Source organism: Epargyreus clarus, unplaced genomic scaffold (assembly GCF_041222505.1).
Source record: "Epargyreus clarus isolate Ecla_fem2 unplaced genomic scaffold, WU_Ecla_fem_2.2 ptg000012l, whole genome shotgun sequence".
NCBI classification, from domain to species: domain Eukaryota; kingdom Metazoa; phylum Arthropoda; class Insecta; order Lepidoptera; family Hesperiidae; genus Epargyreus; species Epargyreus clarus.
The window spans coordinates 10,153,966-10,180,087 of NW_027332220.1; the positions used below are offsets into that span (position 1 = coordinate 10,153,966).

At 38.9% G+C, this 26,122-nt stretch overlaps 4 protein-coding genes across 4 annotated transcripts; 3 read left to right on the forward strand and 1 right to left on the reverse strand.

The window, feature by feature from the left end:
* Window positions 1–920: 920 nt before the first annotated feature.
* On the forward strand, window positions 921–2,388 carry LOC140746393 (uncharacterized). Its single transcript, XM_073078525.1, has 2 exons — window positions 921–1,431; window positions 1,772–2,388. Exons 1-2 carry the CDS (start codon window positions 1,371–1,373, stop codon window positions 2,338–2,340), a joined length of 630 nt encoding a protein of 209 aa, XP_072934626.1. The 5' UTR covers window positions 921–1,370; the 3' UTR covers window positions 2,341–2,388.
* Window positions 2,389–3,630: 1,242 nt separating this feature from the next.
* Window positions 3,631–9,195, forward strand: LOC140746392 (uncharacterized). Its single transcript, XM_073078524.1, has 9 exons — window positions 3,631–3,668; window positions 3,752–4,013; window positions 4,643–4,842; window positions 5,149–5,299; window positions 5,898–6,053; window positions 6,573–6,764; window positions 7,272–7,378; window positions 7,704–7,868; window positions 8,636–9,195. The coding sequence occupies exons 2-9, from the start codon at window positions 3,818–3,820 to the stop codon at window positions 8,693–8,695; spliced, it is 1,227 nt and encodes a 408-aa protein (XP_072934625.1). The 5' UTR covers window positions 3,631–3,668; window positions 3,752–3,817; the 3' UTR covers window positions 8,696–9,195.
* Window positions 9,196–11,852: 2,657 nt separating this feature from the next.
* Window positions 11,853–17,411, reverse strand: LOC140746503 (uncharacterized). The gene is made up of 8 exons (XM_073078658.1): window positions 17,276–17,411; window positions 16,703–16,896; window positions 16,259–16,403; window positions 14,762–14,917; window positions 13,703–13,795; window positions 12,498–12,677; window positions 11,915–12,015; window positions 11,853–11,870 (listed from the first exon to the last, which is right to left on the reverse strand). Exons 1-8 carry the CDS (start codon window positions 17,409–17,411, stop codon window positions 11,853–11,855), a joined length of 1,023 nt encoding a protein of 340 aa, XP_072934759.1.
* A 4,247-nt stretch (window positions 17,412–21,658) lies between these two features.
* Window positions 21,659–23,572, forward strand: LOC140746504 (uncharacterized). Its single transcript, XM_073078659.1, has 4 exons — window positions 21,659–22,199; window positions 22,474–22,722; window positions 22,793–22,947; window positions 23,240–23,572. The coding sequence occupies exons 1-4, from the start codon at window positions 21,659–21,661 to the stop codon at window positions 23,570–23,572; spliced, it is 1,278 nt and encodes a 425-aa protein (XP_072934760.1).
* Window positions 23,573–26,122: the final 2,550 nt, after the last annotated feature.

Consider the following 26,122-nt stretch of genomic DNA (forward strand, 5'->3'; position numbering starts at 1 on the left):
GCGACTACATATATCGCCGTCCTTTCCGGAGTCGATTGCTGGACGGTCACTCTTGCACCTGAAACCCCGGAAGCTCCCTTTTAGTCGCCACTTACGACAGGCAGGGGATACCATAGCCCGATTGTAGTTCTGGTACTACAGGGTTAAGGTAGAACCCCTTGGACTATTTACTATAAGATGTACAACATGCTCATTTGCTACGTTGATGATTATTTTATGTAGGAAAATATTGATGTACAAGCATCCCTTTTGCTTTTCATTATTTAGACAATAATACATTATTAGTAGTTAAAATTTTAATTATTTTGCACCCTACCTTTTATTGTAATTCATACTCTCTTTAACTCCTCACCCTAAGGTTGTCTGGAAGAAATCGCTGTTTTGGCGATAAGACCGCCTTTTGTGTCGTCCTAAATTGTATGTTTTTTATGTTTTACATCTGGGTACAATAAAGAGTATTATTATTATTACATCTTGAATGTCACAAGTAACATCCTAGATTCATATAGAGAGAGACGGATAGATACCTAGATACCTAGTTTTTTAATTATTACTATCATTGACGTCACATCTTTAAGTGTTAATTCCTTAGATTGGCCTAAGGTGCACATTCAAATCGATTATATGCGACAATATAGTTTTACAGATCTAGTTTTAGTTTAGGCAATTACCTTAACCCTTCCTTCGCTTGTAAGAAAGTACTTACTAACTTTCGCAGAAAATTAAAATTCCTTTTAAAAATTAAGATTTCTTGTTAATTAAGATTCTAATTCTAAATTCGGATTAGAAAAATGAATAAATTAAACTACAGAAGAGCTAATGATTCTTAAACCGCTCTCGTTTGTCAAACAGCTTAGAATACTCTACTTTGCGTGAAAAATTAAATTATGATCCACTTTCATTATTTTGGTAAAAGTTTTTCTTGTTGTCGTTTCTACACTTATTAAAATAAACAATATGTACGTATTGATATTGCTTATTATAATACTGATAGCCGATAAATTTGTATGTACACAATTTTAAAATGTCTTCACTTTTCAGTACTAGTCAGTTGCTTACTATCATTTATTTTTTTACAGAATTAGTTCTTTCATTCTTAATCCATTCTTCTTGGTCTTTTCTTCATTTCGTTCATTCTTAATCCATTCTTCAAAAATGTTTACGCATGAATAATTAACGTAAACTTACACAGCGTTTAAGGGTTAGCGTGTAGCGTTTGCAAATTATCTTATCTCTGGTAGCATTAACGTTTTTACCATGCCATACTAATTGTCTGCACTTCCTAGAGAACTGTGGCATGTCAGCGATATTTATAGTGGAACCTTTTGTCTCTTTAACCGTGTTGTGGGTTGAAAATTAAGGTTGAAGCTATGTTTCTTAAAATATTTTTTGTTATTTGTATTCAGGTGAACTTTGTTTATAACTGTGATGGTGAGTTTTGGTTCTTTTTGTTTTTAAAATTTGAAATCATCTTTTAAGGAACTATTTGGTACATTGGCATCCTCCAATAAAAGGACTCTCATGCATTCATTTTGGGATGATATCATAGAATGATTTATTGGTACCTTAATATGATCTTAATGATCAAGTAATCTGATTGTACATAGTATTCTTTTTGTGCATAAATCACAAAACACGCGGAACTGTAGCGTAAAGAATGGATGAACTGTATTTTGTTAGTGTAATGTGTGTACATCATATTTTAGTCGCCAATATGATTTTATCGTATTCTTTTACATAATAATATAAACTACTATACATACTTTTTCAGATTCCGTTTCTGATGTGACTGATACATCAACTGTAAGCGAGGAATATCTAAATATATTCCGTACGATTCCAACTTTATTCGAATATGTTATGGATGTGATTGAGGAGAAACCTGAAATTTTAGAAAAAGATGACATATCCGTCTTCACTATGGAATCCAATAGATTTTTTGATGAAGTTCCTAACGATGAGAGTAGTAGCTTAGTCACTAAAAGTGGTTCAAAGGAAATTGTAGACATCGGTAAAAACGATTCAGCAGACGGTTTCGTGGATGTCGTATCAGAAGAAGGTATAGATGATTTTGGTTCAATAGAAGAATCATACGAAGGTTTTAGTGAGTCAACAGAATATTTAGACAATTCCGATGAAGATGATGAAGAAGAAGAAGATGATGATGATGATGACGATGAAGATGAATACGATTGGGACTCTACGTTCACAGATTACTGGGCGTGGTTTGCAAGTGCTGCAACAAAGAATACATTTTCTCTGACTTCTACAGAAATTGCTGATAAGACATTGGAAATTGAAAAGCAGTTGGAAGAATACAATAATAATAATAAGAGTTAAATTCATAAAATAAGATTTCTTTTACAAATACATGATATCTATTTTTCATATTATTCTATTGTTATTTAGAAATACCAATAATCCTAAGTATTTAAAACTAAGTTTAACACATGTAATGGGAGGATTATGCTTCATAAGATTTAGAATATTAATATTTTTTCCTATGATTTTGTAGACATTATGATTTGTTTTGAGGTATCATCAGAAGTATTTTGTAGGTCGTACAGATAAAGAGTATCTTTATAAGCACACAAACACATAGAAACTAACTACATACAAAATTTTCTTGGTTTTGCATAGGAATAAAAAATCTGCAATTTCTATTGCCTCTACATGCACGAAAAGGTTAAATCACATTCAAATCAAAATCATACAGACACCTTCATACAAACATGGTGCATCATTCGTAAATACATTGTAATACAAGATACTATCAACCGATTGTTATATGGTGTTAATGTCATGTCACCATTACACAATTACTACATTGGTGACAAATTAGCTGCAATTAATAGTTAAAACATTGCGTCGAATACATTTTTAAATGCGACAAACGAGTTACGACAAACGTCGCTACACTTCGTCTAACATCTTCAATTAATTTCGTTGTAAGCACATATGTCAACTCCTAGATTAATCGATTCTGATTTGAAATTATTTGTGGTATTGATGGGTATGTCATTTACTTTTAGAAGTGTTATGTAGGTATCTACGTTACATACATGTAAATTGATCGATGCTGATTTGAAATTATTCATGGCGTGATGGTTGGTATGTAATTTTATTTTTTAAGCGGAAAAAGATCACCGCGTTAGTCAAATTGTCAAATCAAATCAAATATCTTTATTGTTCCACTGCTGGGCACGGGTCTCCTCTCAGAATGAGAAGGATTAGGCCATAGTCCACCGCGCTGGCCCAGTGGGTATTGGTAGATTTCACATAACTTTGAGATTTTTTCTTTTTTTATAAATCTCTCAGGTTTGCAGGTTTCCTCATGATGTTTTCCTTCGCCGTTTTAGCAAGTGATAATTAATTTATAATACGCACATTATTCAGAAAAATCACTTAATTGATTAAGAAAGTTCAATTTATGTCTTCTCTGAGTAAGTTCAAGGTAGATTTTTTGTTCATTCAAAATTCAAACTCTTCAGTACATGTCTGTAGATTTGAAATGTTCAATGTTCTACACGGTAAAGTATCTTAGAGACTAACCTATTTGCAAGAATTTGAAGATAAAAGGATTACAGGCTATACCAATCATTTCCAGCTGATCAAGACGGCAACTGGAAGCCCTTGAATCACGATGACTCGGAGTGATTTCAGTTAAGGTAGGTTTATTCTTATCATTAAGCTATCAGTAGTAATGAAGAAAGGGCAGAGATTAATAGAATTTTCTCTAATATATCGACAGATTTACTTAAAGAAGTGACGTCTGTGGTGGACAGGCAAACGAAGAATTGCTCGCAGAATCATAATAATGGAAGAGGGTCTAAGGCCCTCCGAGTGGATCGGTGGCAGCGACTACCGCATGTACGGCGCTCCCGTGTTGCTGCTGCGACTGTCGCGCGTGTTCTGCACAGCGCCCGTCGCTTTGAACCGACAACGGTTCTCGTACATCGCGCGGGTGTCTCGTCGGCGCGTGTTTTGCTCTCGTTTCCTTCTTTTCTTAACAGGTCATCATCATCAACCCATTACTGTCCCACTGTTGGGCACGAGTCTCCTCTCAGAATAAGAAGGATTAGACCATAGTCCACCGCGCTGGCCAAGTGCCTATTGGTAGACTTCACATACACTTGAGATTTTTTTATAAATCTCTCAGGTGTGCAGGTTTCCTTACGATCTTTTCCTTCACCGTTTAGAAAGTGACAATTAATTTCTAATACGCATATAACTTTGAAAAATCAGAGGTACATGCCTGGGATTTGAACCTCGGACCCCTCGATCGAGAAGCCGAGCTTCTTAACCACTAGGCTATCACTGCCTTCTTAACAGGTGGCTATTATCAAACCTTTACCCTTTTCGCAAATGCTCCTTTAACCGACTTCCCAGACGAACGAGATTATCTATTCGCTATTACAATATACTAGCTGACCCGGCAAACTTTGTACCGCCTCAAAATCTATTTATCAAATATATTTCATGTAAAATATAGCCTATGTCACTCGTAGATAATGTAGCTTTCGATTGGTGAAAGAATTTTTAAAATCGGTTCCGTAGTTTTTGAGCCTATTCATTACAATCAATCAAACAAACAAAGTTTTCCTCTTTATAATATTAGTATAGATAAAATTGTGTTGAACAGGTTTGGTGTGCTGTGGCGTTCTCCTATTTGATATCTACAGTGCAGCATTTACTTCAGAAAAAAATGTCCGGATCCATTCCGCGGCGTCCATTGCGCTGTGGGCTTTTAAGATTTTCTTTTTGTGTCTCATCATCATCTTGAGTTTGAAAAGCTCGGAGAGAATTCAACGTGTTATGTTTTATCTTACACGAGCACAAAAGGTTACGTTACATTTGGATTTAAGGTACAGGCCGCATAGAAGACACGTCCGGCGGGGATAGGTTCATATACTATCCGTACGCGATAAATGTGACTTCTCGCCTACAATTCACTGCATTCATGCATAAACTGTATTTATGTACGAAACCCTCGTTGTGTGCTGCAGTTAAAAGGTCACACAACGCCACTATTGTTCTATGTCCGCGCCTGACTTCTCTTCTGTTTGGCTACATATTACCTAAAATCTTCTATTTTTTTTATCATATGTTATGCGTGTATTATGTGTATTTATTTTTGATCCCTTCCAGATACTTATAAATATGGAGAATAAACCAATACCTAAGAAACTAGAGCGATTATTGCGTATAAAGGTATCCGTGTGTGTGGCAAGTATGGTCATGGTGTGCGTGATGAAATATGTCGAAAATTTAAAACATGTGTTTGCTCTTCGGAAACATTGTACGTAGGAATTGAATTTGTACTTAATTTTATTGTTTAATTTTTTTATTTTTTATTTTTTTTTTAGTATTTAATTTTATTGTTTCAAATATTGTATATAACCTTATTATTATCCAATAAATTATCAATACCTGTTCAAAAAAAAAAAAAAAGTCATATAAAAATATAAATGTATTCATATTTATGGTGTTAACTCATTTAAATAGTAAAAATATGAATAAAAACAAACCACCTAGCTGCTTAAAAAACTGACTGAAAAGGAAAGGAATGAAAATAATACCACTCCCACAATTTAGACGAATCCAATAACACCTCATAGTCACCTCAACAACACCTCATAATATGTTTAAATCCGTCAAGCCCTTTGGGCTTTCAGCCGCTTTTAAAGAAAATCTTTGTAATATACACATGTGTGTGTACGTTTGTTAAGAAGTTATACTTCTTAGGCATAACTTATGTATTTTGTTTCATTATTTTGTACTTATCAAACGACGACGTTAATTGACAGTATACAACGTTACATTGCTACAAATACGCCAAAAGAAGTATAACTTCGATAAATGTTTTATGTTTTTTATTTTCTTTAACCATGTTTCAGGGATAGTACACTGCGCATATACCTTTACGAATATCCATTACGTATTTACGTGTTTTTTGGAGTTGCAAATAAGCTTTGTGATTACGTCATTATTATGGTGTTTTAAGTCGTTGAATAAACGTCTCAAGAAGTACCACAGCCTGATAGAACAAAATGGTTTGTCTTTTTGTATATTATTAAACTTTTTTATCGTAAGCCACTCTCTAGTGCTTCGCATTATGAGTCGTGCAAAAGTAGATAAAAATAAATAGTTACGTTGGGTTTTTTTTATAATATGAGAGTAGCAAACAATCATGCAGTCCACCTGATGGTAAGTGGCTACTGCCGTCCATGGACATCTGTGAAGAACTTCAGATAAGATTAGATTCCAAACTGAGGTCAACCACAGATGCGCCGTCACCCTTGGAGACTAAGCTGGATCGCCACGAAAATATGTCTCCCTTATTACACGCTTCAAACCAGAACAAAGCAGCATTTAACACTGCTGTTATGAGGCAGAAATAGTTGTGGTGGTGGTGCCGCCGGAGTCAAACCACAAAGTCTTCACCTTCACTTTTCAAGTGCACCGTTCACCTTCATAGTAAGAGTTTACCACCTTCATACGCACATAACCTTGAAAAATCAGAGGAGCGTGCCTCGGATTTGAACCTCGAAGACCTGACCTGTTTTTTTCAGGATCAGCGAATGGTGAGAGATCAGCAATGGCGGAAACAATCCGAGACTTCTCGAGGATGTATGCATCCTTGGTAGATCTGGCCAAGGAGGTGAATGATACGGAAGGTGGCACTATGGTGCTGCTGCTCTGTTACTACGTTTTTCAGATTATTGTGAACTTGTACCTTCTTTTAGGAATAGACTACAATCCAGGTATAATTGTTTATTGAATGAAAATTGTGGTATGAAATTGCATCATCAACCCATCAGTGTTCCACTGCTGGGCACAGGTCTCCTCTCAGAAGGAGAGGGTTTAGGCCAGAGTTCACCACGCTGGTCAGTGCGTATTGGTAACTTCACATATCTAAACTAAACTTTTTAAGATATGCAAGGTTCTCAATTATGCATGTTTCCTCACGATGTTTTATTTCACTGTCAGAGCAAGTGATAATTGATCTACAGGGAGACGCAAAATTAATCATCCAATTTTGTTTTTGATTAACATTGCTTATAGAAGCAGCAAACGAGGATGTAGTCTGTGTAATGCTACCGCCCATGGACATCCATAACCAATCCTAGATAAGATAAGAATCCTAGCTGAGGTCGCCCATACATGCGTTGTTAACTTAACTTTATGACTATTCCTAGAAAAAGATGCCCACTCCTAGGGGCTACTGGTTTTCAGTTATAATGTACCTATTGTTTGTATATCTTCCTCAGTTCTAATATGGCGGATTATTATGATTACGACGTGTGTGTACAGTTGTGTGTACATTACATTTGTATTTATAGTACTGATTGAGCCGTGTCACAAGACTCATGAAGAGGTATGTATTTTTTTATTATTTTGTACTAGCTGTGCACCGCGGTTTACCTGTGTGTATAAGTCAATCCGTTTTGGAAATTAGCCGGAACAAACAGATACACACTTTAATAATATTTTATTGTTATACGTATCGTATTTATTTCCATATGTAGGTATTTAGTAAATAGTAGTTCTTGACTTTACAAACAGACATTTTTCAGAATCTGAGGATTCTAACTTCGGTCCCATCGATTGAGAGACTGAGCATCATCCACTAAGATATCAGTTAGGAAACTAAAAATAAACTAGAAATTATTCTTGTCGACGATATGATTACTCCGTTGCAGCTGAAGAAGACCCAGGTGTTGGTAAGCCAGGTGTTGTGCTGCCCGGTGTCCGCACGGGACCCGGTATCGGTGGCTCTGACCCAGATCTACGAGGATCAGGAGATCAACGAGCCCATCTACGTTCCACGTGGCGTCTGCGAACTGTCGAGGACGTTGTTCTCCGCGGTACGTTGAGAAACAATAGCATTTTTATTATATAGGAATAGCATGAAGGCCACCTGATGGTAAGTGGCTACCTTTTTTTTTTTTTTTATTAATGTAGGAGTAGCAGTCGAGCATGCAGTCCACCTGATGGTAAGTGGCTACTACCGCTCATGGACATCTGTAATCAACCCCAGATAGAATTAGATATTCCTACCTGAGGTCGGCCACAGATGCGCTGCTACCCCTGGAGGACTAAGCTGGAATGCTTCGGAAAAGTCTGTTTACCTTACCACTCTGTCTCCCTTACCACACCCTTCAAACCGGAACACAGCAGTGCCTAACACTGCTGTTATTAGGCAGAATAGATGTGGCTATGGTGCCGCCGAAGTCGAACCACAGAGGGTTATTCCACCTTTAAAACTCTTTATGGATCGACTCTGAAGTCACCACCGCCACACCTATATCTGCCTAATAACAGTAGTGTTTAGTACTGCTGTGTTCCGGTTGTGGTAAGGGTGTACCATAGTCCTCAGATAGGTCAGATATTTTATCTGGAATTAGTTACAGATGTCCATGGGCGGCAGCAACCACTTACCATCAAGTGGACTGCATGCTCACTTGTTACTTCAATATTATAAAAAAACATAATTTGTAAAACCTTTTTCTGTTGTTTATTAAATATCGAAATTGGCAATTGTTTGCTTATAAAATTGTGAATCTATTTTATATCTTTGGTAGGCAAGAATTGGATAGATTGATTTGATTAATATCGGGCTTTTTTGTTTTAGGTAATCGGTATTGTAGTAACCTACGTGGTAACTTCACTTCAATTTGGATTAAGAGATTAATTATCTTACTAAAATATTTTTAATTAACTAATTAGCATAAATTGTATAACTTCTTCTACTTAATAAGTGTTTGTGTCATGTAATAGCGCAAAATGTAAAGAGTGTTTTAATAGTATTAATAAATAAAATTGATTTGATTATAGTGTATTTAGTGTATCTAGAAGTGTATTTTTCTAAGCAAATAAGATGATACTAAATGTGTATTTACACGTAACTACAACCACACGACAACGTAAATGTGTAGGCGGGTGTTATATATTGGCCTTAACCAACAATAGGCATTCGCCTTAAATAAAAGTATCAGGAAGAAATTAGAGGTGAGGCGTTTATACTGGAACGGGACTAGGTATTTTACCGGACTAGGTCGGACCTAGTCCAAGTTTTAATATGTACCTAGTCCAAGAATAAGTACCTAGTATTTTATGGGACTAGGTGGAATAGGTTCAGGGACTAGGTAGTTTCCCGGACTAGGTGGTTTCTCGGACTAGGTAGTTTTTGGACTAGGTAGTCTATCGGACTAGGTAACTTATCGGATTAGTTCCCGACAGGGTTCCCGTTTTGTTGTTTGTTCGTCGCGCGGCGCGCCGGCTGGCTCATGACGACACGGCTTCCGTTTTTTTTTTGCTCGTCGCGCCGGCTCATGACACGGTTCCCGTTTTTTTTTGGTCATCGCGCCGGTCGGTTCATGACGCGGTTCCCGTTTTTATATGTACATAGTCCAAGAATAAATACCTAGTATTTTAAGGGACTAGGTGGAACAGGTTTCTGGATCATGTATTTTTAAATACTAGGAACAGGCATACCTAGTCCCAAATTTATCTAGTACAACCCATCTCTAGAAGAAATCCGATTCTGCACCGCCGCCGTGCCGTGGGAATGCTGACTCCGCACCCACTATCCCACCTCATAGTCCCGAACGTGGGAATTCACTCTGGGCACTAACATTGCCCCAGCAACTCACATAGGATAGTTAGTTATAATTTAGGTTAGATTTAATCCAAAACTTGTAATATTCGGTTTTGATTAAATACACATATATAAGTAATTCGGTCTTTCTGTATCCTGGCTGCTGCACTCCGACGCAAAACATAACGCGGGCACGACGTATGAAAATGCATAAGCTCAACTCGGACCATACTATATTTTGTTTGAATTATTCATACATACGATTCGAAAACATTTAATTCTGCAATAGATTTACTAAATAGTTCTCAAGTTTAAAATAAAGTATTTTTTTAAGAAAACACATACAATTAAGTACTTAGTGTATTGATTGAATGATTGTGTTATTTTAACATAAACATTATCGAGTTTGTTGCAATTAACTATTTACTCAACAAACGCCTATCGGCCGATGTTTACCCCAATCTATCAAAGTTAGGTACACCTTTTATTTTGTGTTTGTTCCTTTATATTGTTTGTTAATCGATTAATCAAGCACTTTACACATATTACGATGTAATTTGTGTTAAAATAACGATATATTTTGTCAAAATCGTTTGTAATAAATTAATTCCTTTATTAACTTATCTAGATTTTTAGAAAATTACTTTGACGTTTTACTCTCACGGTAAAATATACTACTTAGGATTCCTCTCCAGTAATGACCCATGCTTACGTAGTAACTATTTATTAATCTGTGCCCATGCACATATGCTACTTATAGCATCGGTGACGGACGATTTAACTGCTTTTACGAAGCGCCTATACCAAATGTAGCATGTCAGCTAGGGCCGTAGGTACTGTATTTTTAAAGGTAAATTTATCGATATATTATGATTAACTATTTACAATTTCTTAGTATTACTTGTGAGGTCAGTAGGAGATATTAAGATACAATGATGATTAGCTTAAAATCAAGTTTAATGCGTAAATTAGTAATTATGGGAGATCCCATGCAAACCATTACAACAAATTACAATAAAACTGTTTTATCTTTGTCTATATGTAAATAGATTTGAAAACTACTGGAATACTGCCAGGCCGGTAGTAGCGAACGCTATCATCTGTAATTAAACCTGGTTTTAATGGAAAATAGAAATAATCAGATCTGTACAATGATATTGACATTTTTTAAAGTAACTGTGATTTTGTGTTGATGCTTTTTACATAATAACTAGTTTTATGCTGGAATCTTAGACACAAATCTCTTGAAATTATTTATTTTATAGTTAATTTTAGGAACCAGCATTTTTAGTGCCCCTTATTAAATAAGAATTGTAGGCTTGTAAAGAAAATTAAATAATAAAAACGAAATAAAAACAATCTGTAATCAATCTTCAATAGAAATAAATAAGGTTGACTACAACTACACATCCATCCTTTACTACACCCTTTCAAGTAGATCACAGCAATCCGAGCACTGCGGTTTATATGCAAGTAATAGACGTTGATAACATTTTACGACAACGAGATTCTTGAATTCCTCAGGCATAACTCCAGAGAACTGTTGAACTTCAACAGTATGTTAATACGAAACGTATGGTGTTTTCTATACAGAACCGTAAGACTTACAGAGAGAACCAGAGGACGATTAATAGTGTACATGCCGAGCGTAGTGTAGGAGGGCTGGTTGGCCTGCAGGTGGATGTGGAACACTTCCAGCTCAGCCAGAATCGGATCGTAGTTGGAGCGAACTTTGCACATCAACTTGCATAAGTGATTGCGTGTTTTTGCCACCTGAAACCATGGCTGACGTTATTTAGGGTATGTTTTAATTCAACACACGTCGCTTCCTTACAATATGATTGTAAACGAGCAGTCCACTTGATAGTAAGTGGCATTGTAGCCCATGGATATCGCTAACCAATCAATTAACGTCGGCTTCAGATGTGTTGCTATTGCGGACCAAGTTCGTATAAGTGATTCTCCCTAGCCACACTCTTCAAATCAGAACGCAGCAGAGAGCAGAAATAGTTTTGGCGATGGTGTCTCCGGATTTCAAATGACTTTGGCAGTTCAGTTTAACCTTAGATGTCGCAACGTACTGGTGATCCTCTTCAGGTAGGATTCCTAAGCTATTAGCAGTAACATATAATAACATTTTTGAGGTCTGTATCTGATATTAGAGATGAAAATACTGGTAGGTATTTTAGAATAGACAATCTAATTTGGTAATTTGGTAATCAAAATGGTTTACTGCTCAATAGAGCATGTTTTAGTAAATCTTTTTTTCCTGCGACAGAGTTTAGAAAGTTTATGAAGTTTCAAATGACTTACCTCTTCGTCTATTGTGTGCCACGGTACTGCGAGCAACATGCCTCCGACGACATGCAGGAGGTACCAGATTATCTCCGGTACAATGGGTGGCAAGTAATTTTCTGTAAGCGTATAAACTTATATGACAATATTGCTTCCCCAACCTAATCCAAGTTTCGATGTGGCACAAGACGATCGCAACAGGGTTTGTCATGTTTTATGTGTAACAAACGATAAAAATTAAGCGTTTTAGCAACTTAATTTTGTTTTTTTTTTTCGTATTCTTCTCAGAAAACCTGTCCTTTTATATCCATAGGATATGCTTAACGAAGTTCCGCCAAATTATGGTGTCATATTGGATTTAGAATGATATCACCAATTGAATCATGCATCAGCAGCAATTCAGCTAAATCAAATATTTTTTTTAAATTTATTTTGTACAAACTTACTTAAACTTACTTTATTTTGTACAAACGTTACAGGATCGGTAATCGGTATCGGGAATGAGGTCTAACTGAACTGGCAAGATTTGCCCACTTACGTACAAAGCAATAAATAAAACCTTGTAAAATAGGAAAAGGTATAGCAGTACTAATAAAGCTACCTTTGAGAAAGAAGCCGGCGGCGATAACGAGGTACACGGAGTTGGCGGATTTCACCACGGTGTAGATAAGGAGATACATCAGCAGTATCTCCTCGGAGCTGTTGTGTTGTCGGATCAACTCGCATGTGGACACGTAGGCACGTGCCAGCGACCGTAGCTTTTCGTGTGCTAGCTGTTTATCTACATGGAAACACTATCTTATTATTATTTTTATTTGAAGGTGGTAGAACCCTTCGTGGTTTAACTCAGGTGGCACTACAGCCACTCCTATTTCTGCCTCATAACAGCAGTGTTAAGCGTTGCTGTGCTTTGGTTTGAAGGGTGTGGTAAGGGAGACATACTTATCCGAGGCGTTCCAGCTTAGTCCTCAGGGGTAGCGGCGCATCTGTGGCCAACCAGGTAGGAATATCTAATCTTAGCTGGGGATGATTACGGATGTCCATGGACAGCAGTAGTCACTTATAGTCCGCGCCAATCTGCTAGTCCGCTCTGAAGTTGTTGCGAGCAGGTGTTGTCATACAATTTGCTATGGCGACGCGATTCATTTCTATATTCCGAGCAGACTAGCAGTTTTACGTGGACTGTACCATCAGGTGGACATGCAGTCTCGTCTGCTACTCCTATGTTATAAAAAAATATCATCATAATATACATACACAGGGAGTGGACATCGGCGTCGGAACCTTTAAATAAAGAATAGTGTGGGAAGAGACCTACACTCAGCAGTGGATGACGAAGGGTTTAAAAAAAGAAAAAAAACATCGTCATTAATCTATCATTGCCCGTTTCTGCTTTCTCAACAAGAGGCTTAGAGCAGAAAATAACCCTTTAGTTATAATGCAGTGTTGAATACATTTTAAGGCTTCTTTAATCAAATCCCCCCGACCAGGTGGACCGGTGACCTGAAGAAGACGGCGGTAAACTGCTAGATTCAACGGGCACGGGACCGGGTGGAGTGGCGCCAATTAGGGCAGGCCTATGTCCAGCAGTGGACTTCAAAAGGCTGATGGATTGCAAAGAGTCATTGGACCCTATTACTACGCCTAAACTGACCACCTGCCACAGACCCCTTTTTCTTGAGCTGTGTTAATAAATCGTGTACATTCTGTAAATTTTTAAGGGTCATAAGCAATGACCCCAATAACAACTGATACAAAGAAAAGAGTTCAAAATTCTTTGAGAATCAGTCGCCCAAAAAATATTACCTGTGTGTCCGACGTTGAATTTTCCCAACATGTCTATGGTGTGGTTGATCCTCGCCATAGGTTTATTTAAATCAGTGGAACCGAAACGATCATCTGTAAGAAAATAATTAGGTTGGCAACTAAGTTTCCACCATTTTTTTTTTTGGCAAATAAGTTCCCGCCATTTTTTTTGGCAAATAAGTTCCCGCCATTTTTTTTGGCAACTATGTTCCCGCCATTTTTTTTGGCAATTAAAAGTGCCTGTCATTTTTTGGCAACTAAGTTCCCGCCATTTTTTTTGGCAACTAAGTTCCTGCCATTTATTTTAAGAAGCATTTCGCGTATCAACAAAATTTAATATTCGTGGTCCAAAAGTGATTCGAGAGAAGTCGTGCTCCTGAAATTTATGATTTTTTTGTTCGAGTGATTTAGGTTCATTTTCTGATCATTACTTACAATTGAATTTTAGGTTTCCAAGCGTTGTCCCTGTAGTTCCGGGACTAGAATAGGGCTACGGTAACTCCGGTCTGTTGTAAGAGGCGACTAAAAGGGGGCTTACGGGGTTGCAGACGGCAAGAGTGGGAGCTCGAGAGCCCGATCGAGGCATCGCGCTTGGAGGACTCCGGTTGCGTTCCGTCGGAGATCCCGGAGTTCTCCAACAAGCGTTGAGGACGGCCACCGGGGGATTTTAGTGCGGTAAGAATCCCACATAACCCGGCGTCGCTCCCACGTCGTCGAGGGGGAAACTTTCAAAAGGTACCCCTTTGAAGGTTTCCCCCTCGTTAAGAAAACAAAAAGGTTTCCATGCGTGGTTAGTTAAATACTAATGCAAAATAGATCATTCTTTTGCACGATTCGAGTAGGTAGATATAGTAGTAGAGTTAATAAAACTCGTGTTTAACGTTGAAAAAGAATTATAAATATGAAGTGGGAATATATTATTGGGTAGTTAATTTTTGTTGAAAAAGAAAACTTTAGAAAAGGCGGAAATTTAGTGCCAACCTGTTATAATATTATTTTTACGTGTTTTTTCAAAATCCTGAGAGTCCTACCACATTTATTATTGTAAATTGTATTTACCATTTGATTGCATTTCAGAAGCTATTTCCACCAGCTGCTCATTGATCGCCCGAAAAGGTGAGCTGATTCTCATGCCCATCAGCACGAAATGTCCCATAATAAAATTTGATACGAAATATCCGGAATTTATAAGCGTCAATACGAATATTGTGATCACTGGAACAAAAATAGTTATTTTTAGGACCATTAAAATAGATTTAACTTGCTATGGGCGGAGTTTGACTTAATACAAATGTAAAGTTGACAATTTGCGAGAATGACTTTTTCGAGTCAAATTCGAGTGATTACTAAACAGAGAGATATAGAAAATCATATTAAACGTTGTAACGAAGTTGTAAACAACAAACAATAAGAATTTCCTATTTAATCAGTTATCTATTTTGATGTGAAACATCTATAGCCGCACGTAAAACCGATTTCTGGCGTGGCGACGCATGCCGTGGCGACGCGTCGCCACCCTATACGATGGTATATATATACAGTCTATATGCAGCAGTGTGTACGGTGTGGCGACGCGTCGCCATGCGCAATCGACACAGTACCGCGGCAGTCTCCGAGTGCCACACGTATTTTTTTTTAAACGAACTCGTTCGATTCCCGGCTAAGGAAAAATATATTTTCAAAAACTAATGATGCACTTTTATTTTTTATAAAATCGGCCTCGTAACTCCTTTCAGCATTTTTCGCTAATCCTTATAATTTCGGATTTGGCCCTGAAGGCCAAAAAAATTATTTGCCTATTTGAAAAATTCACCCTGTATATTTAAAAATATTGCTACGAAACCTATTATAGGTAGTACAGATAGGTATATTTCTAGCGTGAAACAAGTTCTTCCATTTTAATGGAGGATTGTAGATGTCGGCCGATTTGTATATTACGTGGCGATTGTATTAGTCCCCAGACGGCCTAGGCGCATCTGTAATCGGCTGTTCTATACAGATTTGGTTACATTTGTTTATGGCCTTTATGGGCGACAGTAACCACTTACCGTCAGGTGGACTGCATGCTTGTTTGGTATTACAATCTTGTAAAAAAATAAATCGGTGATAGGTGTCCAAATTCTATTAGGGTCATATTTTTTCGTTTTTTTTCAGAGACCCTTCATTTTATACCCATGTGGGTTTGCAATCATGGGATTGCAAAATACCCGCATCATGGGAAAACAAATAATGATTGGTTCACCATGTTGAAGCGTCCGACATATTTTCAGAATTACGTCCCTAAGTTAATAATGCACTGTCATCCAAACCAAACGTATTATATGAAACATTTCAGCTTAATCGGTCGTGGAATGCTTCTTAAAAAAATGGCAGGAACTAAGTTACAAAAAAAAATGGCGGGCACTTAGTTGCCAATAAATGGCGGGAATTTAGTTGCCAAAAAATGGCAGGAACTTAGTTGCCAACCTAATTATTTTCTTACAATTCAGTTGCAAGATATGACACCCATTTACATACGAACTACCAAAGCAAGTTAAATAATAAGTTATGACGTACTTATATTGGAGTTATATGTGTCTGCAAGTTCCCAAATGTCAGCCACATTCAGGACTAGGAGTGCGATCTGCACGCTGATGAACAGCATACATATTTGTCGTTCAGTGGGGTCCGCTGTCGGCGCTCGTCCGATGCCTTGGATGATCTGTGGGTTTGTGTAGAGATATGAGAGATGATATTTTTGTGGTGTGACACCTGTATACGTAAAAGTGGTGCGCCGTATCCTGAGTAGACCATAGCAAATTTAAAAGCAAATGACGGTATAATATGCGTCGCGTTGCTGCATGCACATTTTCGATTGTGAGTTCCGATTTTGACGGTGTGGCACCGGATTGCCTTTATCTGTGTCTACCCTAAAGCACCAAAAATTATGATTTATATAATTATGGACACATAAAATTATTTCATTGTCTGATCTGGTTTATTAAAAGAATCTTGCCTTACCTTTTTCACGCTTTTCCAATAATGGAAGGAGTGCCGCAACCTGCGTGAGGCGTGGAACATTCCCATATACAGGATGCCCGTGATGTTCACAGCTATGACTGTCTGGAATGACCACACCATGATAGCTCCAGATATTTGTAAATTGCGGCTGCTTTTTTGAGCATTTATCTTCAATGCAATTAATACCATAATTCCTGCAATTACCATAAAATAAGTCCTATGCATATAGTCCTTTAAGCTGCTTAAGTGTTTAAGTTTCCTAATAATGTTTCCTGCATTTTACCAATCGAAGTCGAAAAATCAAAAAATCTAGAGCATACTCTATCAGTATGCTCTACATTTTTCCTAATTGAATGAAATAGCCCTTGTCCAGAAGAGCAACATAACAGGGACATAAACACATAACTCATATTGAGAAATTTAAAATCGTATATTCAGAAATCTCTTCAAGGGAAAACCTTGACAAAACCTTCATTGAAACAAAATTTTTGAAAAAGATTCGTTATTTAATTTTTGTCTAATTGTAGGTAAAGTTGTATTAATGTGTATACTATAAAATGAAAATGCACATACCATAGCAGAAGAACAGAAGACGGCTGAAGAGTGCCAATGGTTTGGATATCTGCGACAGACGTAGCGAGCGGTAGGGGGCGACGCCGGCGTAGCGCGACGCGCGAAAGAACCTCGCCAACGTCCGGTCTTGATCCATGCTAAGGATGCTATGGGTATGAACTTTCAGATCGGATTATTTATTAATACGATTTACTTTTAAAGAAACAAAATTGCTATAAAAAACCTCCGGCTGCTTAAAATAAAGCGTATGATACTTTCATACTCTAGCGATTCTGACGACAACGTTGTTGCGTTGGGCGTTGGTTTGTACGGCGTGCTAAAGAATGAGATATAACGCTACGCTACGCTAAGATATAAGATACGCTATGAAATATACGCTATATGAATAATATATACATTTATACGCTTGAAAAATGTTACTTTCCAAAGTCGGCTAAAAATGTTAAACCGGTTTCAGGTCCGGTAGAGATTTAATTATTTAGATTATCCAAAAATTTCGGATAGTTTCAGATACGGATATATCCATAAATCTGTATATCGTTAAATAATTATAAAGAAAATACAAATTTGTGTCTTATTTTGACTCCACATATCTGAAATTATTCAAAGCTTTTAAATCGGTTACGGTTAAATTTTTATATTCAATATCAGATATTTTCGGTAACGGTTACGGAGCTCCGTAACATTCCTACCCTAAACTCGACAGACCACTGAATATGTTTCAAAAAATGTACTTGGCTTTAACGCAACGAAGCTAATGGAGTTTCCAAATCTTTACAAATATGATTTGAAAGCATCTATATTAATGAATTTTTAAATATATACTTCTTTTGAATAAAGTACATAAAGTACAAAATAATATAATAGTAGTGCATTCTAACCTAATCTTCAATATGTGTACTCTATCTTTACTAGTTATAATAACATGCCTGTAAAGCACAGAGTACTTTATATGTAGGTATGTATATATGTCATAGGCATGTGTAAAAAAATCCATATAAAAAGATGTTCTACCAAAAGTCAATTATAGATGCATAGTTACTCCTGAGAAATAAGATGCTTCTGGAGGTGCGCATCTCCCCCCCCATCGCCTTGTTATAGGAGTGACTTCTGAAGGTGCGGCAAAATATTAGGAATAGATGGACAAAATTTAAAATCACATTCTTAACTCCACCGACGGACGATTTAACTGCTTTTACGAAGCGCCTATACCAAATGTAGCATGTCAGCTAGGGCCGTAGGTACTGTATTTTTAAAGGTAAATTTATCGATATATTATGATTAAGACTATTTACAATTTCTTAGTATTACTTGTGAGGTCAGTAGGAGATATTAAGATACAATGATGATTAGCTTAAAATCAAGTTTAATGCGTAAATTAGTAATTATGGGAGATCCCATGCAAACCATTACAACAAATTACAATAAAACTGTTTTATCTTTGTCTATATGTAAATAGATTTGAAAACTACTGGAAAACTGCCAGGCCGGTAGTAGCGAACGCCATCATCTGTAATTAAACCTGGTTTTAATGGAAAATAGAAATAATCAGATCTATACAATGATATTGACATTTTTTAAAGTAACTGTGATTTTGTGTTGATGCTTTTTAGATAATAACTAGTTTTATGCTGGAATCTTAGACACAAATCTCTTGAAATTATTTATTTTATAGTTAATTTTAGGAACCAGCATTTTTAGTGCCCCTTATTAAATAAGAATTGTAGGCTTGTAAAGACAATTAAATAATAAAAACGAAATAAAAACAATCTGTAATCAATCTTCAATAGAAATAAATAAGGTTGACTACAACTACACATCCATCCTTTACTATACACCCTTTCAAGTAGATCACAGCAATCCGAGCACTGCTGTTTATATGCAAGTAATAGACGTTGATAACATTTTACGACAACGAGATTCTTGAATTCCTCAGGCATATCTGTGTCCCTGGGTTTTCTAATAACTCCAGAGAACTATTGAACTTCAACAGTATGTTAATACGAAACGTATGGTGTTTTCTATACAGAACCGTAAGACTTACAGAGAGAACCAGAGGACGATTAATGGTGTACATGCCGAGCGTAGTGTAGGAGGGCTGGTTGGCCTGCAGGTGGATGTGGAACACTTCCAGCTCAGCCAGAATCGGATCGTAGTTGGAGCGAACTTTGCACATCAACTTGCATAAGTGATTGCGTGTTTTTGCCACCTGAAACCATGGCTGACGTTATTTAGGGTATGGTTTAATTCAACACACGTCGCTTCCTTACAATATGATTGTAAACGAGCAGTCCACTTGATAGTAAGTGGCATTGTAGCCCATGGATATCGCTAACCAATCAATTAACGTCGGCTTCAGATGTGTTGCTATTGCGGACCAAGTTCGTATAAGTGATTCTCCCTTGCCACACTCTTCAAATCAGAACGCGGCAGAGAGTAGAAATAGTTTTGGCGATGGTGTCTCCGGATTTCAAATGACTTTGGCAGTTCAGTTTAACCTTAGATGTCGCAACGTACTCGTGATCCTCTTCAGCTAGGATTCCTAAGCTATTAGCAGTAACATATAATAACATTTTTTAGGTCTGTATCTGATATTAGAGATGAAAATACTGGTAGGTATTTTAGAATAGACAACATTACCAAAATGGTTTACTGCTCAATAGAGCATGTTTTAGTAAATCTTTTTTTGCTGCGACAGAGTTTAGAAAGTTTATGAAACTTTAAATGACGTACCTCTTCGTCTATCGTGTGCCACGGTGCTGCGAGCAACATCCCTCTGATGACATGCAGGAAGTACCAGATTGTCTCCACAATGGGTGGTAAGTTATTTTCTGTAAGCGTATAAGATTATATGACAATATTATTTCCCCAACCTTACCCAAGTTTCGATGTGGCACAAGACGATCACAACAGGGTTGTCATGTTTAACAAACGATAAAAATTAAGCGTCTTAGCAATGTCATTTTGTTTTTTTTTTTGTATTCTTCTCAGAAAGCCTGTCCTTTTATATCCATGTGATGGATATGCTTAACGAAGTTCCGCCAAATTATGGTGTCATATTGGATTTAGAATGATATCACCAATTGAATCATGCATCAGCAGCAATTCAGCTAAATCAAATATTTTTTTAAATTTATTTTGTACAAACTTACATTTAACATTAGAGGATCGGTAATCGGTATCGGTAATGAGGTCTAACTGAACGGGCAAGATTGGCCCACTTACTTACAAAGCAATAAATAAAACCTTGTAAAATAGGAAAAGGTATAGCAGTGCTAATAAAGCTACCTTCGAAGAAGAAGCCGCTGGCGATAACGAGGTTCACGGCGTTGGCGGAGTTCACCACGGTGTAGATAAGGAGATACATCAGCAGTATCTCCTCGGAGCTGTTGTGTTGTCGGATCAACCCGCATGTGGACACGTAGGCACGTGCCAGCGACCGTAGCTTCTCGTGGACTAGCTTTTTATCTTTATGAAAACATTATATTATTATTATTATTTGTAGGTGGTAGAACCCCCCTGTATAGAGTGGTGCTAGGAAAGCTACGCCCATGGGTTCCTCCGTTGTAGAGGTGAGTAACTCAGATCTGACCCGATTCAAAGATTCAGCTCACTTATTATATGAGTTTGATCTGCAGATCAAACCCAAACAGATCAAATCAATTCAGGTCGCGGCTCACGGCGTTTCGTGAATCGTGAATGTTAGTTATTCTTTGATTCATGTTATGCAATTTTAACTTTTAACTTCTAGGATATAGAGTTTAATATAAAAAAGTAAGTGGTGCGACATCTGTTGGGGTTTTGTGAATATCGCTTTAGATCAGTTAGATCATAGATGGCGCTTATTTTATATGTAACTCAATGAGAATTCGTTGTAGTTCTAGCTTTCACCATAAGATGGCGTTTTTATTAAATTTATTCTTACTGTGAAATATCGATTGATCAATTTATTTACTTAGCAAAATAAATAAATCAGATTTATAATCGTCACAATATTATCTATATATCAATAACTTTCTAACTGCCTTTATTAACTAATAATAAAAAAAACATATTTTAATTTAACAATACTACAACATCGATAAAATAATAATAATTACAGAAATTGCTTCTTTTACATGACATTATTCAAAATATATAAGTCTCAAACTAATAAACTTGATTTACAATCCCGCGCCATGCTAATATCGGCGAGCCTACGAGCCATGACTACCGTGAATCGTTTGACCCGTTTGAGCTGTTTGAATCGTTTGAGTCATTTGAGTCGCGTGAGTCACCAGATCCAACGACTCGCACAGTTCGCAACGCGGGTCGCGAGTCATTCAGCTCGTTCAGATCAAACAGATCAATTGAGTTAATTTGATCTGATCTGTGAGCCGATTCATGACTCCGGCTCAGTCTTATGCTTCGGATGGCCCTGATGCCGTGAACGGAGTGTCAACCCCGCCGGTGTGGTCTGAGGAGCACACCATTACTGAGGCTGAGCTGGAGTGGGCGGTAAAACGACTGGCCGTGAGAACCACTGCCCCAGGCCCCGACGGAATCCCGGGTCGGGCTTGGGTGGTTGCATTGCCCGTGTTGGGGGAAAGATTGCGGCGCCTCTTTACTGACTGCCTCCGCTTCGGAAAGTTCCCCGCGCAGTGGAGACTAGCGAAGGTGGTGCTCCTGCAAAAGGCGGGTCGCCCCTTGGACTCACCAGCGTCTTACAGGCCGATATGTCTGCTGAACGAGGCAGGAAAAATCTTCGAGCGGATAATTGCCGTTCGCGTCAGCAGACATCTATCGTGCATTGGCCCGGACCTGTCCGACAATCAATTCGGTTTTCGCGTTGGGCGCTCGATAATGGACGCTATTCTCCGCGTCCGGGCGCTCACGGAGCGGGCCTTTTCCAGAGGCAGAGTAGTCTTGGCAATAAGTCTGGAAAGTAATAGTAAATGCCTTTAACTCTCTGCCCTGGAATGCGATAAGGGAGGCTCTCGTACATCATCGGGTGCCTCCTCATCTGCGGAATGTCTTGTCGGCCTATCTGTCGGGCAGAAACATCATTTATCCGGGCCGATACGGGAGAGTCCATGAGAGGGGCGTCGTGTGCGGAGTTCCACAGGGGTCAGTCTTAGGGCCACTCCTTTGGAACCTCGCATACGATAAAGTGCTGCGGACAGCGCTTCCTGCAAGGGTCACCATCGTTTGCTACGCAGACGATACCTTGGTCCTGGCGGAGGGAGGGCCTTACGAAGGGACGGCGAGGTTAGCCGAACAAGGAGTGGCACGCGTTGTCGCTGAAATAAACGCCTTAGGTCTTCGCATAGCGTCGAACAAGACCGAGGCGCTATGGTTCCACGGCCGAAGGCCGAACGTGAGACCACCCTGCATGTCAGTGCGGGTAGGTGACGCAGTCATTGAAGTGGGCAGATACTCGAAGTATCTCGGGCTGGTGTTGGACAGTCGTTGGAATTTCGACGAGCATTTTGGCCGTCTCGTTCCCCGGATTCATAAGGTAGCGGGTGCTTTGCACAGACTGCTGCCAAATCTCGGGGGACCGAAGGAGGAAGTCTGTGCGCTCTGTCGCGCTCTACGGTGCGCCCGTATGGTCTGATAGACTGTCGGGCTGCCGGCGCCGCGCGGCCAAACTGAATGTCGCGCAGCGTTTGATCGCGATCAGTCGCGCGAGGGTACCGTACCATATCGTACGAGGCGGCTACAGTCCTGGGGCGGTTTCCACCCCTGGACATTCTGGCGGATATGACTGCAGAGATCTTCTTTAAGATCCGCGGTCTCCGCCGGAGGGCTGTTCCTGAGACGGTCAAAATGCTTCGGACGAGAGCCAGCTGGCGCGCCCTAAGCCGCTGGCGTGAACGGCTGCAGGATCCCCGGGGCGCACGCCAACGCGTAGTCTGTGTATAACTGCCCAACTTCCGAGCATGGCTTAAAAGAAGGAAATGCGTCACCTACCGGCTGACACAGATACTCACCGGACATGGCTGCTTTGGTGAGTATCTGCATAGAATAGGCGGGGAAGCGACAGCGCAGTGTCACCACTGCGGGCATGCCCAGGATTCCGCGCAGCACACGCTCAAACACTGTCCAGCGTGGCAGTCCGAGCGGCGGATCCTGGTGCAACGTATAGGACCAGACCTCTCCCCGGAAGCTCTCGTCGCGGCAATGGTCCGTTCTGTCGAGGCGTGGGATAGCGTGGTTGCATTCTGCGAGCGCGTTATGGTCGCCAAGGAGGACGCTGAACGGGCCAGGGAGCGCGCTGATCCCGCGCGGAGAAGGAGGCGCCGAAGGCGCAGATAGCGCCCCCTGGCGCGGTGTCCCTGTAGTCCCGGGACTAGAACAGGGCTACGGTATCCCCTGCCTGTCGTAAGAGGCGACTAAAAGGGGGCTTCCGGGGTTGCGGGCGGCAAGATTGGGAGGTCGAGCCGTCCAGCAAGCAACTCCGGGAAGGACGGCGGTATGTGTGGTCGCATACCGTCGTAAACACCAGACGGTGTGGTGAGTCCTGAAGCTCACCTAGGAGGAGCCCGAAGGGGCAACGCGTTCAGAGGATTCCGGTTGCGTTCCGTAGGAGATCCCGGAGTCCTCTTAGCAACGCTGAGGACGGCCACCGGGGGGGTTTTAGTGCGGTAAGAATCCCACATAACCCCGTGTCGCTCCTACGACACTGGGTACCTTTTGAAAGTTTCCCCCTCGTAAACAAAAAAAAAAAAGGTGGTAGAACCCTTTATGGTTCGACTCGACACAGTAGTGTTAAGCGCTGCTGTGTTCTAGTTTGAAGGGTGTGGTTCGGGAGACATACTTTTCCGAGGCGTTGCAGTTTAGTTTAGTTTAGTTTAGCGGCGCATCTGTGGCCGACCTCAGGTAGGAATATATAATCCTATCTGGGGTTGATTACATTTGTCCATGGGCGGCAGGAGCCACTTACCATCAAATTCAAATTCAAATCATTTATTGCCTGAAAATGGGTAGGCACAATTGATCGACGGTAATGGAATAGGTTCGCCAAATTCCACCTGTCATGGCACGCAATATTATAAGTACTTACAATTCATTATTATATTAATTTACAAAATTAGTCACAGTTAAAGTACAATCATTCATTAATTTTATTTAATTTTATTTTAAAATTATTTTAAAACGGATTCCAATAATTAATGATTACAATATAAAATGTCAAATGTGGACCATCAGTGGACTGCATGTTGAACACAATTTGAGACTTCCTTATTTAAAGGGTAATTGCCTTTTACTACGCCTAAACTGTCATAGACTTCTTTTTCATGAGCCGTAATTAAAAGACACTTGATTTTTTACAGAGTACACTCTGTAAAATTATAATGGCCGCATTAACAACAAATACTCTCTGAACTCTTTTCTTAAAAAGAGTTCAAAATTCTTTGGGAATTAGACACCGAAAAAATATTACCTGTGTGTTCGACGTTGAATTTTCCCAACATGTCTATGGTGTGGTTGATTCTCGCCATCGGTATATTTAAATCAGTGGTACCGAAATGTTCCTCTGTAAGAAAATAGGTTAGGTAAATAAGGTTGGCAACTAAGTTCCCGCCATTTTTTTGGCAACTAAATTCCCGCCATTTTTTGGCAACTAAGTTCCCGCCATTTATTTGGCAACTAAGTTCCTGCCATTTTTTAAGAAGCATTTCGCGTATCAACAAAATTAAATATTCGTGGGTCAAAAGTGATTCGATAGAAGACGTTCTGTTCTCCTGAAATTTATGATTTTTTTGTACGAGTGATTTAGGTTTATTTTCCGATCATTACTTACAATTGAATTTGAGTTTTCCATGCGTAGAGAGTTAAATACTAATGGAAAATAGATAATTTTTTTGCACGATTTTTCCAGATAGACGGAGAGAGTTAATAAAAATCGTGTTTAACGTTGAAGAAGAATTATAATTATGAAGTGGGAATATATTCTTGGGTAGGTAATTTTTGTTCAAAAATAAACTTTAAAAAAGGCGAAAACTTAGTTGCCAACCTGTTATAATACTATTTTTACGTTTTGTCAAAATCCTGAGAGTTCTACCACATTTATTGTTGTAAATTGCATTTACCATTTGATTGCATTTCAGAGGCTATTTCCACCAGCTGCTCATTGATCGCCCGAAGAGGTGAGCTGATCCTCATGCCCATCAGCACAAAATGTCCCATAATAAAATTTGATACGAAATATCCGGAATTTACAAGCGTAATTACGAATATTGTGATCACTGCAATAAAAATATTATTTATTCGTCCGATCGACGACGTCGTCGATATCAGTCGTCCGATATATTTTCAGAATTATGTCACTAAGTTAATAATGCACTGTCATCCAAACCAAACGTATTATATGAAACATTTCAGCTTAATCGGTTGGGGTTAACTTGTTCAAAATTCAGTTGCAAGATATGACACTCATTTACATACGAACTACCATTACTAAATAATAACGTTATATTATAATTATGACGTACTTATATTGGGGTTATATGTGTCTGCAAGTTCCCAAATGTCAGCCACATTCAGGACAAGGAGCGCGATCTGCACGCTGATGAACAGCATACATATTTGTCGTTCAGTGGGGTCCGCTGTCGGCGCTCGTCCGATGCCTTGGATGATCTGTGGGTTTGTGTAGAGATATGAGAGATGACATTTTTATGGTGTATCCTGAGTAGACCATAGTAGCAAATGTACAAGCAAATGACAGTATAATATGCGTCGCGTTGCTGGATGCACATTTTGATTGTGATGTCGGATTTTGACGATGTGGCACCGGATTGCTTTTATGTGTGTCTGCCCTAAAGCACCAAAAATTATGATTTATTTAATTATGGATACATAAAA

Coding starts and splice junctions, on each gene's coding strand:
- LOC140746393 (XM_073078525.1), top strand. CDS start 1,371: ATGTTTCTTAAAATATTTTTTGTTATTTGTATTCAGGTGAACTTTGTT. Junction 1,432..1,771: donor CTTTGTTTATAACTGTGATG/GTGAGTTTTGGT, acceptor ATACTTTTTCAG/ATTCCGTTTCTGATGTGACT.
- LOC140746392 (XM_073078524.1), top strand. CDS start 3,818: ATGGAAGAGGGTCTAAGGCCCTCCGAGTGGATCGGTGGCAGCGACTAC. Junction 5,300..5,897: donor GTTTGCTCTTCGGAAACATT/GTACGTAGGAAT, acceptor ACCATGTTTCAG/GGATAGTACACTGCGCATAT. Junction 7,379..7,703: donor GTCACAAGACTCATGAAGAG/GTATGTATTTTT, acceptor ACTCCGTTGCAG/CTGAAGAAGACCCAGGTGTT.
- LOC140746503 (XM_073078658.1), bottom strand. CDS start 17,411: ATGGATCAAGACCGGACGTTGGCGAGGTTCTTTCGCGCGTCGCGCTAC. Junction 12,678..13,702: donor ATTCAACGTCGGACACACAG/GTAATATTTTTT, acceptor GTTTCCATGTAG/ATAAACAGCTAGCACACGAA. Junction 12,016..12,497: donor CGCCGGCTTCTTTCTCAAAG/GTAGCTTTATTA, acceptor ATACGCTTACAG/AAAATTACTTGCCACCCATT.
- LOC140746504 (XM_073078659.1), top strand. CDS start 21,659: ATGACTCCGGCTCAGTCTTATGCTTCGGATGGCCCTGATGCCGTGAAC. Junction 22,723..22,792: donor CGGGCTGGTGTTGGACAGTC/GTTGGAATTTCG, acceptor TGCTTTGCACAG/ACTGCTGCCAAATCTCGGGG. Junction 22,948..23,239: donor TCGCGATCAGTCGCGCGAGG/GTACCGTACCAT, acceptor CGGCTGACACAG/ATACTCACCGGACATGGCTG.